This window comes from Chiloscyllium plagiosum, chromosome 10, assembly GCF_004010195.1.
Source record: "Chiloscyllium plagiosum isolate BGI_BamShark_2017 chromosome 10, ASM401019v2, whole genome shotgun sequence".
NCBI lineage: Eukaryota > Metazoa > Chordata > Chondrichthyes > Orectolobiformes > Hemiscylliidae > Chiloscyllium > Chiloscyllium plagiosum.
The window spans coordinates 72,217,465-72,229,113 of NC_057719.1; the positions used below are offsets into that span (position 1 = coordinate 72,217,465).

General features: G+C 36.5%; 1 protein-coding gene across 1 annotated transcript in view; it reads left to right on the plus strand.

The window, feature by feature from the left end:
- The window catches only part of g2e3 (G2/M-phase specific E3 ubiquitin protein ligase), a 78,967-nt gene extending 71,046 nt beyond the window's left edge, over positions 1-7,921 (plus strand). The window contains exons 15-16 of the mRNA XM_043698495.1: positions 2,562-2,776; positions 5,469-7,921. Coding sequence (XP_043554430.1) covers positions 2,562-2,776; positions 5,469-5,713 — 460 coding nt within the window. The 3' untranslated portion in view covers positions 5,714-7,921. The remainder of the gene's footprint in view (positions 1-2,561; positions 2,777-5,468) is intronic.
- The last annotated feature ends 3,728 nt before the right edge of the window (positions 7,922-11,649 follow it).

The following is an 11,649-nucleotide window of genomic DNA, read 5'->3' on the forward strand; positions in this document are numbered from 1 at the left end:
TACATTGTTATTTTTGAATTGACAGGGGGAAGCATTTGTATTATTTCCTGTAACTTTTTATTCTATGGAAACTAAATATGAGTCTCTTTATCATCGTTTTCTTTTGTACATGGTTTTTTTTTTATCAACTGTCCTCTAGCCAGCCTCAACAAAGTGCTTGTGATCAAGGATGTACTTCACAATTTCTTTTTTCATCTCTGTAAAAGCTCTTGTCTGTTTTGTATTCCTGGCTAGCTTACTCTGTTACTGTTTTTCCCCTTATCAACTTCATGGCCCTATCTGGATCCTAAAACATTGCCAGCCTTCAGGGTTCCTTCAATTTACAGCCTTATAAGATGCTTTAAAGAGAATAGTATTCCTAACTTTTTTTTTGGATTTTGTTTTTTTTTTAGTGAAAGACATTTTGAACCTTTGAATCTATTACTGTATTAACCTTAGCCAGCCCACATCACTTATCTTTAGAATTGGTTTTGGGATTAAATTTCCAGAACTGGAAGAACTACAGCCTAGGATTCTAAACCATAATGCAGATACGTTAGATGCTCTGGCTATAATTTTAAAATTTCCTTAGACTCTGGAATCAGATGTTTAAGAAAGAACGGAAAACAAAAATGAGGAGTTACAACCCAAGCACCCTGATATCAATCATTGGGAGCGTGGTGGTATTTATGATTGGAAAAAGTCATAATGCACTTCAAAAATAATAATATGATTAGAACAAGTTAACACAGTTTTATGAGAACAAAATCCTTTTTTTGCTCACATTTTTACATTTGTGGGAATTGCTGGCTAGACCAGCGTTTATTACCCATCACTAATTGTCCTGCAGAAAAGCATATGAAGTATGTTGAAGTTCCCATAAGATGCCCATCCATACTGTTAAAGAAACTTAGTTCCGAATTAATACACAGTTTAACCATTAATGGATGCCTCGCCACCTGCTATTAATTAATGCAATTACTTATATTAACTGATTTTACAAATGTTAATTTGAATCAATGCTAATTTAGTGAGAAGTGATAAAAATACATACTGAGCAATCACTTGCCTTCTTACCTCTGCTGTCATGTTTTGTTTTTGTTGAAAATATTGACCTTCTCTCCCTGATTCCTCAGGTTCGCTATTTAATCCCCTTTCTGGTCCCTCTCACCAAAAATCCCTACTCCCTCTTGGGCTTAATGTTTAATCCACTCACTGCATTTCCTGCTCCTTGTCAGCGTCAATATTTTATCTTGCTGTTCTGAAGTATAAAGTTAGTTATGTTGCTGAGCTGTAGAGCAGTCAGCATATTTTCTTCTGACAGTGGAGATAATGGACATTTAAACTCAAAGTCTGGACTGGATACTTAAAATGCCTGGAATCAATAAGTTCAGGAAAAGTAGGGAAGGAATGAAAGGAAGATAGTTAGCAAACTGGATTAAGGAGAACATTGCAATAGAGAGAATGTCCTAGATGCCCAATGACTACAGCTAAGGAAAATTACAGTTGTTCTAACATTGCTCAAAGTATTCTACACATTACTAAGTAGCGGGAAGGATGCAGAGGAACAAATTTACAAGGAAATTACATGCTATTCCAATCCAGTTCCAATTAGGGTAATTGAAGTGTGAACAGCAGAGAGAGAGGCACAGATTCTTTGAGTGTTCAGAAGAATATTCTACTTTAATGTGTTTTCTGTTGAACAAGAAAAAAGGCATCCTGGACCTAGTTTTTGGAAATTAAATGAATCCTTGAAGGAAATTTTAGAAGACAGTGATTGTATCATAAGGCTTCTGTTCGATATGATAAAGGACAACTAGCAATTCAGCTTAGAGTCTCTGAGCTGTGAACTGGTTCCATTCCAGAGTCTATTCACAAGTCAATTTGCACACAAGTCTGTAACAGAACGTGCTATATAAAACATCTATTTGTAAGTACAGGTAATGTTCTTATGTCAGATATTTAAAATTGTACCCCTGAACGGAAATCCATTCATAATTTGAACATTTGAAACTTGATGACCCATGGAACAAAACTTGATTAATTGATGAAATACAAATTTCAGTGGAGCAAAAACTGATCTGCCCAGATAATTTGGAACATAAGATTGGCTGGAAAAACTAATTGACTGCCTTTAAGGAAGAGAACATTCAGGTTCAGTGCTAGGAGGGTTTGCCTTCTATACTATAATTAATCTACTTCAGATTGGGTGAGGAACTTCAAATTGGGTGAAATTAGCAAGTTGTGTGTGTTTTTTAATTAAGCTGTAAATTCATTTGCTCTAATGTTTTTAAACTAACTGAATCACAATTTCACAAAAATATTTGTCACTAAACTATGCAGCATATTTTCAATATCATATTTTCATTGTGAGCAACTTGAACTATCTCTAAAGTGTATGGAAGAACCTTTCACTCAAATATTGTCAACCTTATGTTGCTGATCTAATTTAATTCTGACATCTTTTCTCTCCCCCCTCTAGTATTAATATTTAAAATTGGCTAATGAAGCTTCAGAATCTAAATTTCAACAGAAATGATACCATAAGAGCCACTTCTTAATATTTTGATTCCTTATCTCAGATTCCGTGAAGGATTAAAGGTTCTTGGTGTGTTGGAAAACATTCAAAAATATCCAGAAGTGTTTGTTGAGCTGTTGTGTTACAAACCCGTCAAGTTAACAGCAGAGACATTTGAAAAACTTTTCTCCATCAACTTTTCACCAAATGGAAGTAATAGACGGATTGCAGAATCTAGAGTGTTTGATTTCTGGAGAGATTATTTGGCAGACGTGGAAGGTATGATTAAGATTTTAAAAAATAAATTTAATTCACACTGCCCTCTGTCCATTAACCAATATTTATCCTGTACCACTCTTCTAACATCTTCCTACTAAAAGGGACCAAGGAATGAAAGGTATTTGAAGTGAGTGATTTGCTTTCAGTTTTGGGTTCATGTTATGAGAGGATAGTCATTTTATTTGGCAGATGTGGAAGGTATGATTAAGATTTTACAAAATAAATTTAATTCACACTGCCCTCTGTCCATTAACCAATATTTATCCTGTACCACTCTTCTAACATCTTCCTACTAAAAGGGACCAAGGAATGAAAGGTATTTGAAGTGAGTGATTTGCTTTCAGTTTTAGGTTCATGTTATGAGAGGATAGTCATTTTAAAGGACAGAGGATTAAGAGATTAGTTTGACATGTCCAAATTTGAGGGGAAAGAATAGAGTAGATGAGGAATAGAGCTGTTCCCATTGACAGGGACCAAGGATCAAAAGACACCGATCTTTGAAGTGATTGGTGAAAGATGTAACAGTGACGCATGGAAGACCACCTGTAAACATCATGGAATGCACTGCCTAGGATTATGGTGAAGATAGATTTGATCAGAGCCTCTCAAGGGGAATTTAATAATTTTCTGAGGAGAAAAAAATTAAGGGTGTGCAAAAAGGCAGTAAATGGGATTACGTGAATTGCTCTTTTGGAGAGCCAGCTGAGAAATTTGGGTGGCACAGTGGTTAGCACTGTTGCCTCACAGCGCCAGAGACCCAGGTTCAATTTCTGCCTCTGGCAACTGTCTGTGTGGAGTTTGCACATTCTCTCTGTGTCTGCATGGGTTTCCTCCAGGTGCTCTGGTTTCCTTCCACAGTCCAAAGATGTGCAGGTTAGGTGAATTGGTCATGCTAAATTGCCCAGAGTGTTAGGTGAAGGGGTAAATGTAGGGGAATGGGTCTGGGTGGTTTGCTCTTCGGAGGGCCGGTGTGGACCTGTTGGGCCGAAGGGCCTGTTTCCACACCGTAAGTAATCTAAAATCTAAAATTTGGGCAAAATGGCTGCCTCCTACGCTGAAACCATTCTGTGATGCATTACAACAAAAATTTACAAATAATCTAATTATTATGTTAAAATGTTTTGCACTAGATATATTCTAAATATCATCCTTTTTGCTTTTCTTTGGAAAAGCATCTCTGACCATTTGTAAATGTGCTTAAATAGATCAAAAATACATGAACTTTATAGTTTGAAATTTTTTTGACTGATCCTGGAAGAAATAATATGTTGCATAATCTTTCTTGCACTACTAGAGAGATTTCAGTCCACATCTGAAACAACACAAAATCACTTCAACTGACAAAGAATTGAACTTATTCCATTGAATTTCATACAATACTACTAAACAGTACTTGCAGAGGGTGGGCTGCAAATGTACTGGCCATGCTTACAGTGTAGGCCCAAAGGCACTTTCAGGCTACTGTACCTAAACTACTTGAAGGAATAAATGTTAACCTTGTAGCTATTTACTTGGAATTAGCGACATCAAGACTTGGTTTTGAAAAAGAAAGGGCAGCATGGTGACTCTTTGGTTAGCACTGCTGCGTCACAGCACTGAGCACCTAGGTTCAATTTCCACCTCAGGCGACTGTCTGTGTGAAGTTTGCACATTTTTCCTGTGTCAGTGTGGGTTTCCTCCGGGTACTCCGGTTTCCTCCGGATACTCCAGTTTCCTCCCACAATCTAAAGATTTGCAGGTCAGGTGAGTTGGCCATGCTAAATTGCCTATTGTGTTAAGTGCATTAGTCAGAGGGAAATGCATGCGTGTGGGTTACTCTTCAGAGGGTTGGTGTGGTCATGTTGGGCCAAATGGCCTGTTTTCACATTGTAGGGAATCTAATCCAAACAATTGTTAAGGTAGGTTCTTCTGAAAGTTCAGGGACTATATTTTTCCACATAACTTTATACATTAAACAATTTGGTTAGATCATAAGATATAGGAGAAGTAGGCCATTCAGCCCACCAAATCTGCTCTGCAATTCAGTGAAATCATGGTTGATCTGATAATTGTCAACTCCAATTTCTTGTCTTTTCCCCATTACTCTTGATTTTCTTATTGATTGCAAATCTGTCTATACTTGAATATACTTAATGACCCAGCCTCAACAGCCCTCTGTGGTAAAGAATTCCACATATTCACTAATGCCCGAGACAGAATTAGTTAGCCAATCCTCCAAAATCCAAAAGCATTTCATCCATTGCTTCCCTTTATCTATCCTGCTTGTTACCACTCAGAAGGGGACATCATGAAGGGGTTATAAGTATACACACCATTCTGTATTATTGCATTTAAGCAATGTATATAGTGACTGACCATGTTGCTTGGAGGGCAACCTATTACTTTGATTTCAAAAGTAATATTTCAGAATAGATATCCACCTGAATTAACTTTTCATTGATTAGTTACATATAGGATGGGAAATCTAGGCTGAAAACATACTTGTTCAAGACAATTATCCCAAGACAATTTTGCATTTTTAAGTTGAAGAGATTCTGTTCTGCTGTGACCTACTGACTCTTTAGTGATGTGCAAATGAATCAACAGTATTCAGCTAGTTTTGATAATTGTCTGGGTGACTGGCCAAATCAATCATATAAGTGGTTCTACTGCCCTCCAGGTTCTGCAAATTAACTTACTTTCTTTTTTTCAGATGGAACAACTGAAGCTATTTTTGAAGACATCTTGACATTTGTAACTGGCACAAACATCATTCCAGCAATCTGTTTTCTTCCTGACCCCTCGATTAAATTCTTGCATAGTGATGGAATAATACAGTACCGCTTTCCAACAGCACAAACATGTCTAAATTGTTTAAAACTACCCATGTCAAAAACATATGAAGAATTTAAAGGATGTATGGATTTTGCTATCTGCAATACACCTGGCTTAAAATGAATTTAACACAGTGAAGATTTTGCAGTCTTGAATGTTAGTATGTAACAATTTTCTTTATGTCTTGGTTCTTAATGTACATTTATTTAGCAAAACGTTGCTGCAACCACATCTTATAAAGTGGGAAGAGATAATGACTGCTCTTCAGAAAGTTCTTTATGGCTGGAGATTCATGATTTTACTGCACCATATGTGTGAGGAAAGCAGGAACAAATGAGAACTGCCATGTAAATATGCTTCTCTCCTGGCACATTGATGCAATTCATTGTGTTAGGAGGGACACAGATATGCTTTGGCATGTTCCATTATTTTTTCATCTTCGTTTCAACAGGACTCTTTGGAAAGGAAGCTCTATCTCAGCTTGGAGACCTCTTTGCCTAGCTTGTTACAAAGTGTTGAGGCCTAGTAGCAGTCCCTGTTGTTTTTCTTTGTAAATGTGGTATAGCAATAAGAGGAACATAATATTTTTTTAAATTTTCTTTGTTTCCCCTGGTGGTTTTATCCATAAAAAGGGATTTTGCATTTTTGTTTTCATTAGTTAATGTTAATGAGGTTATAAAATTGCTGGATTTGTTGATTAAATGTTTTTTAACAGTCTGTTTGCATAAGAATTCCACATGTACAAGCAATAAATTTGTAAATTTGTCATGATAACAGTATGTATTGTCAGCACATGGCTCAAGAATACACAATTTTTGAATACATTCAATTGAATAATTTCTGAATTTTTTAAACTTTAGAATAGAATTTTCCAAAGTAATATTTTGAATTGCTTGAAGCACTTCAGGTTTGTCTCAAATTTACTTTCTAAATTAGAATCTTTTTGTTTCAATCTTGCTTGTACAATTTTTTTTTAATTGTATCCATTAGTTTTTCCTACTTGTTGCCTGGAAAAGTATGTACTCTATATTTTAATATTCCTAACCTTATAACTGTCACGATAGATTATACTTAAATACTTAAAATTACTTTGTATTGGTAATGCATTTAATTTGTCTTCCCAAAAAAAAGACTGTTCTAAAAGTTGTTTAGAAATTACTACAAACATAAATAAAATTATTCAGTTGAACAAAAATGAATAAATGCTTTAACAGTATTAAGAGAATAAAAATAGCTTGGTGTTGGCAATGTAAGGGTTCATTAGGAGCCAATATTGTAAAAATGTTTGTTTTTTTTCTTGTCATTTCTGTGAAAGTCACTGCTTCATGTGTTGCACATTCTTCCTTGCACTGCATTGGCCTGTTGTATCCTATCCAATTTATTACTAGTTGTGCTTTGATCACTGCTTTCTGGCTTTAATGAAAACAGTGATTCAATTATTGTTTTATAAATCTGTTTAGATTTGAAATAAAATTCATATAGAATGACATTAGTCAAATCAATATTTGCACTTCTGCCAATTTTGTTTGCATCCCATAACATTTTACAATGGAAAAATATTTTGTTACTAAGTTTATATACAACAAATTTTTATTCCTGATGAAGGGCTTTTGCCCGAAACGTCGATTTTGCCTGTCCTCGGATGCTGCCTGAATTGCTGTGCTCTTCCAGCACCACTGATCCATAATTCATTATGTGTTCGAGCAAGATTTCCAGGCAATAAAATGTAACAAACAGACAATGTTTAAATAACATTCAGAAAAATATAGCAGATTCCAAAGGAAAGGAAACATTTTGTTAGAAAAGCATACCTTTCAGTACAAAGAAGACTAATGCTCATGAAGTAATTCATATCGAGGAAAATATAAAAACCATGTACAAATTAAGTATTGTATAAACAAATGCTGTTTGTGAATAAAATAAACTATTGCATTTGCACTAGCTACTTATCCTAAATAATTATCTTCTTAGTTTGCTTTTACTGCAGAGCTATTATTAATGAATAACATATTTGAATGATGCAGAAATATTGAATTTAATTGCTCATATCACTAACATCACTGGTTATTTGTGATAATTAAACAGAACATGAAACAATTGCTAAAATATCTTGCAGTAAAATGTGAACTTCAAAATAAAATATATTGTCTAACATTGAATTTTCGATGTTCAAAGGATTCGTAGCTGATACTTTAACTTGATAATTTCCCTTTTTAACATTCATATTATGAATTTTTCTGTAATTTGTCTTTTAAAAATGTAGCTGGATAGTGTCTGTTAATATGATCATGTTTTCACTTGTTTATGTAAATAAATGTTTTAAAATTTTTTTCCTCAAACTTCAGATTTCTTTCAACTCTTTGTTGTATGCACCCAACGAGAGCCACAATTTTGAAAGGTGGGTTTATAATACTGCAAATTTACCGCAGGAGTTTGTGGTCAACTCTTGTTAGGATCAATTCAGCAGTATATTAGTAGTTCCAAAATAGCTCAGTCAGCTTTTCTATCTATGACTGAACCTGAAAAAAGTGATTGGTTTCGCAAAGGAATACTGCACAAAGGAAATGTCAAGAATTGTTCCTAGGAGGCGCTAATCAGAATCCTGTGTCTCCAATTCTCCTGGAGAACTGACTCCAAATTTCGCATGCATGTACCAGAAGATGTCTAGTGCTTCAGTTATTATAAACTGCATGTAATTCAAGCAGCATTACATCTTGTGAGATTACCAACTTGGTGTTGACAAAGTAATTAAATTTGTTGCTGATTAAGATTGAACCTAAATTCTGTCGAAAAATTTGTATGGAAGTACTTCCCCACTTAGTATAAATAGCTTTGACTGATACCATCAAGGGGGATGGTTGGCTGTGCATCTACCTTAGGCATCCGACATAGTTGCAGCAGAAACCAGCATATATAAGAGATCACAATGCTTTAGTGCACTTAACTGAAGTGACCAGAAAAATAAATCTCCAAATCTTTGTTTAATTTATCCATAATCTGACATTTTATTCTGTTATGAATAGTAGATCGAACTTTTACATTTTGTGTATTATCTATGAGCTCAAAGGAGAGAGGGACCAGCAGGAGGTTGTTGTACACAGTGGAATTAATGACATAGGTAGGGAAAAGGATGATATTCTGAAAGGAGAAGATAGAAAGTTCAGCAGAAATTTATTAAGGAGTGAGTTTGGAGAAGATTTGTGGCTCAGGTTGAAGTTCTGGATGTAAGTTTGCTCGCTGAGCTGGAGCTTTAATTTTCAGACTAGGTGACGAAACACAAATAGAAAGTGAGCCGTAACACCAGAGCTTCACCGGAGGTTCACTGATGATGTTACCGTGTATGGTGACGAAATGTCTGAAAACGCACCTTCCAGCTCAGCGAGCAAACTTATTCATTTATAAAAGAGGTCCTTGATGGTAGTAATATCTGGATTACTCCTGATGCTATGATCTAGTGAGGGTAGGAATAGGAGGATAGAGCAAATGAATGCATGGCTGAGGAGCTGGGGCAGGGGAGAAGGGTTCATATTTTTGGATCATTGTGATCTCTTCTGGAGTAGGTGTGATTTGTACAAGAAGAATGGATTGCACCTGAATTGGAAGGGAATAATATACTGGCAGGGAGATTTGCTAAAGCTGCTGGGGAGAATTTAAACTAGTAAGGTGGAGCTGGGATCCCAGAGAATTAGGAAAGAGATCAGTCTGAGACTGCTACAGTTGGGAAAGGGAGCAAATCAAACAGTCAAATCAGGCAGGAACAAAACAGAGGTCAAGGCAGGACTGATAAATTAAACTGCATTTATTTCAATGCAAGTGGGCTATCAGGGAAGGCAGATGGGCATGGTTAGGAACATGGGACTGGGATATCAATAATTACAGAGACATGGCTCAGGGTGGACGGATCTGCCAGCTTAATGTACCAGGATACAAATGCTATAGGAAGGATAGAAAGGAGGGCCAAGAGAGGAGAGTGAGTGGCATTTTTGATAAGGGACAGCATAATGGCTGTATGTAGGAGAAATTCCTCGGAGTGCATCGAGGGAAGTTACGGGTGGAACTGAGAAATAAAAAAGGGATGATCACTTTATTGGAATTGTATTGTAGACACCCCAATAGTAAACGGGAAATTGAGAAACAAATTTGTAAGGATATCTCAGTTTTCTGTAAGAGTAATAGGATGGTTATAGTAGGGGATTTTAAATTTCCAAAACATAGACTGGGGGGACTGCCATAGTGTTATGGGTTTAGATGGAAAATATTTGTTAAGTGTCTACAAGAACATTTTCTGATTCAGTTTGCAGATGTACCTACCAGAGAAGGTGCAAAACTTGAGATACTCTTGGAAAATAAGGCAGGGCATGTGACTGAGGTGTCAGTCGGGGAGTACTTTGGGGCCAGCAACCATATTTCTATTAGTTTTAAAATAGTGAAGGTAAAGGATAGACCAGATCTAAAAGTTGAAGTTCTAAACTGTATGAAGACCAATTTTGATGGTATTAGGCAAGAACTTTCAAAAGCTGATTGGGGCAGATGTTTGCAGGTAAAGAGATGGCTGGAAAATGGGAAGCCTTCAAAGATGAGATAACGGGAGTCCAGAGACAGTATATTCCTGTTAGGGTGAAAGGAAAGGCTGGTACGTGTCGGGAATGCTGGATGACTAGAGGAATTTAGGTTTTGGTTCAGAAAAAGAAGGAAGGCATAGACAGCAGAGATTGAATGAATCCTTTGAGTATAAAGGCAGTAGGAGTATACTTAAGAGGGAAATTAGGAGGGCAAAAAGGGGACATGAGATAGCTTTGGCAATTAGGATTAAGGAGAATCCAAAGGGATTCTATAAATATATTAAGGACAAAAGGGTAACTAGAGAAACAATAGGGCCCTTCAAAGATCAGCAAGGTAGCCTATGTGTGAAACCGCAGGAGATGGCGGAGATACTAAATGAGTATTTTGCATCAGTGTTTATTGTGGAAAAGGATATAGATGATACAGAATGTGGGGAACTAGATGGTGAAAACTTGAAAAATGTCCATATTGCAGAACAGGAGGTGCTGGGTGTCTTGAAATGCATAAAAGTGGATAAATCCCCAGCACCTGATCAGGCATTTAGTATGTTTTACTTTATTGGTCAGAGCATTGAGTATAGGAGTTGGGAGGTCATGTTGCAGCTATACAGGACATTGGTTAGGCCACTTTTGGAATATTGTGTGCAATTCTGGTCTCCCTTCTATCGAAATAATGTTGTGAAACTTGAGAGGGTTCTGAGAAGATTTACAAGGATATTGCCAGGTTTGGAGGATTTGAGCTGTAGGGAGAGGCTGAATAGGCTGGGGCTGTTTTCCTTGAAGCATCGGAGGGGTGACCTTATAAAGGTTTATAAAATCATGAAGGACATGGATAGGGTAAATAGACCAGGTCTTTTCCCTGGGGTGGGAGTGTCCAGAACTAGAGAACATATGTTTATGGTGAGAGGGGCAACTTTTTCACGCAGAGGGTGGTGGTTGTATGGAATGAGCTGCCAGAGGCAATGGTGGAGGCTGATACAGTTCTAAATTTAAAAGGCATCTGAATAGGTATAAAAATAGGAAGGGTTTAGAGTGCAATTGGCCAAGTGCTGGGAAATGGAATTAGATTAGGTTAGGATATCTGGTCAGCGTGGACCATGGTCTGTTTCCATGCTGTACATTTCTGACTATGACACTATAAATATAACTGATGTCAAACTTTTGGCTTACTTTACCCATACTAGCAAGAATGTAAATTATAGTCTGGTATTAAAAAGTACAGCTCAAACATGTTATTTTTGATTGCAAAGCAAGTAGAAATATTTTCACAATTATCTGAAGATCCCCCCCCCCCAAATTGTTTGTGTATGCCAGATCATTTAAATTTTTGAGATCGTTAGTCAAGTGCATGAAGGAATAAAGACAATAAGTTTAGTGACCAATCGTGTGCTAACATATTAAAGAAAAGTTACAGTTGCTGGCCATCTAATAATAAAATTCCATTTAATGAGTGCTCTTCCTGAAAGCAGGTCCTTGATTCATTGTCTGCTGATGTTT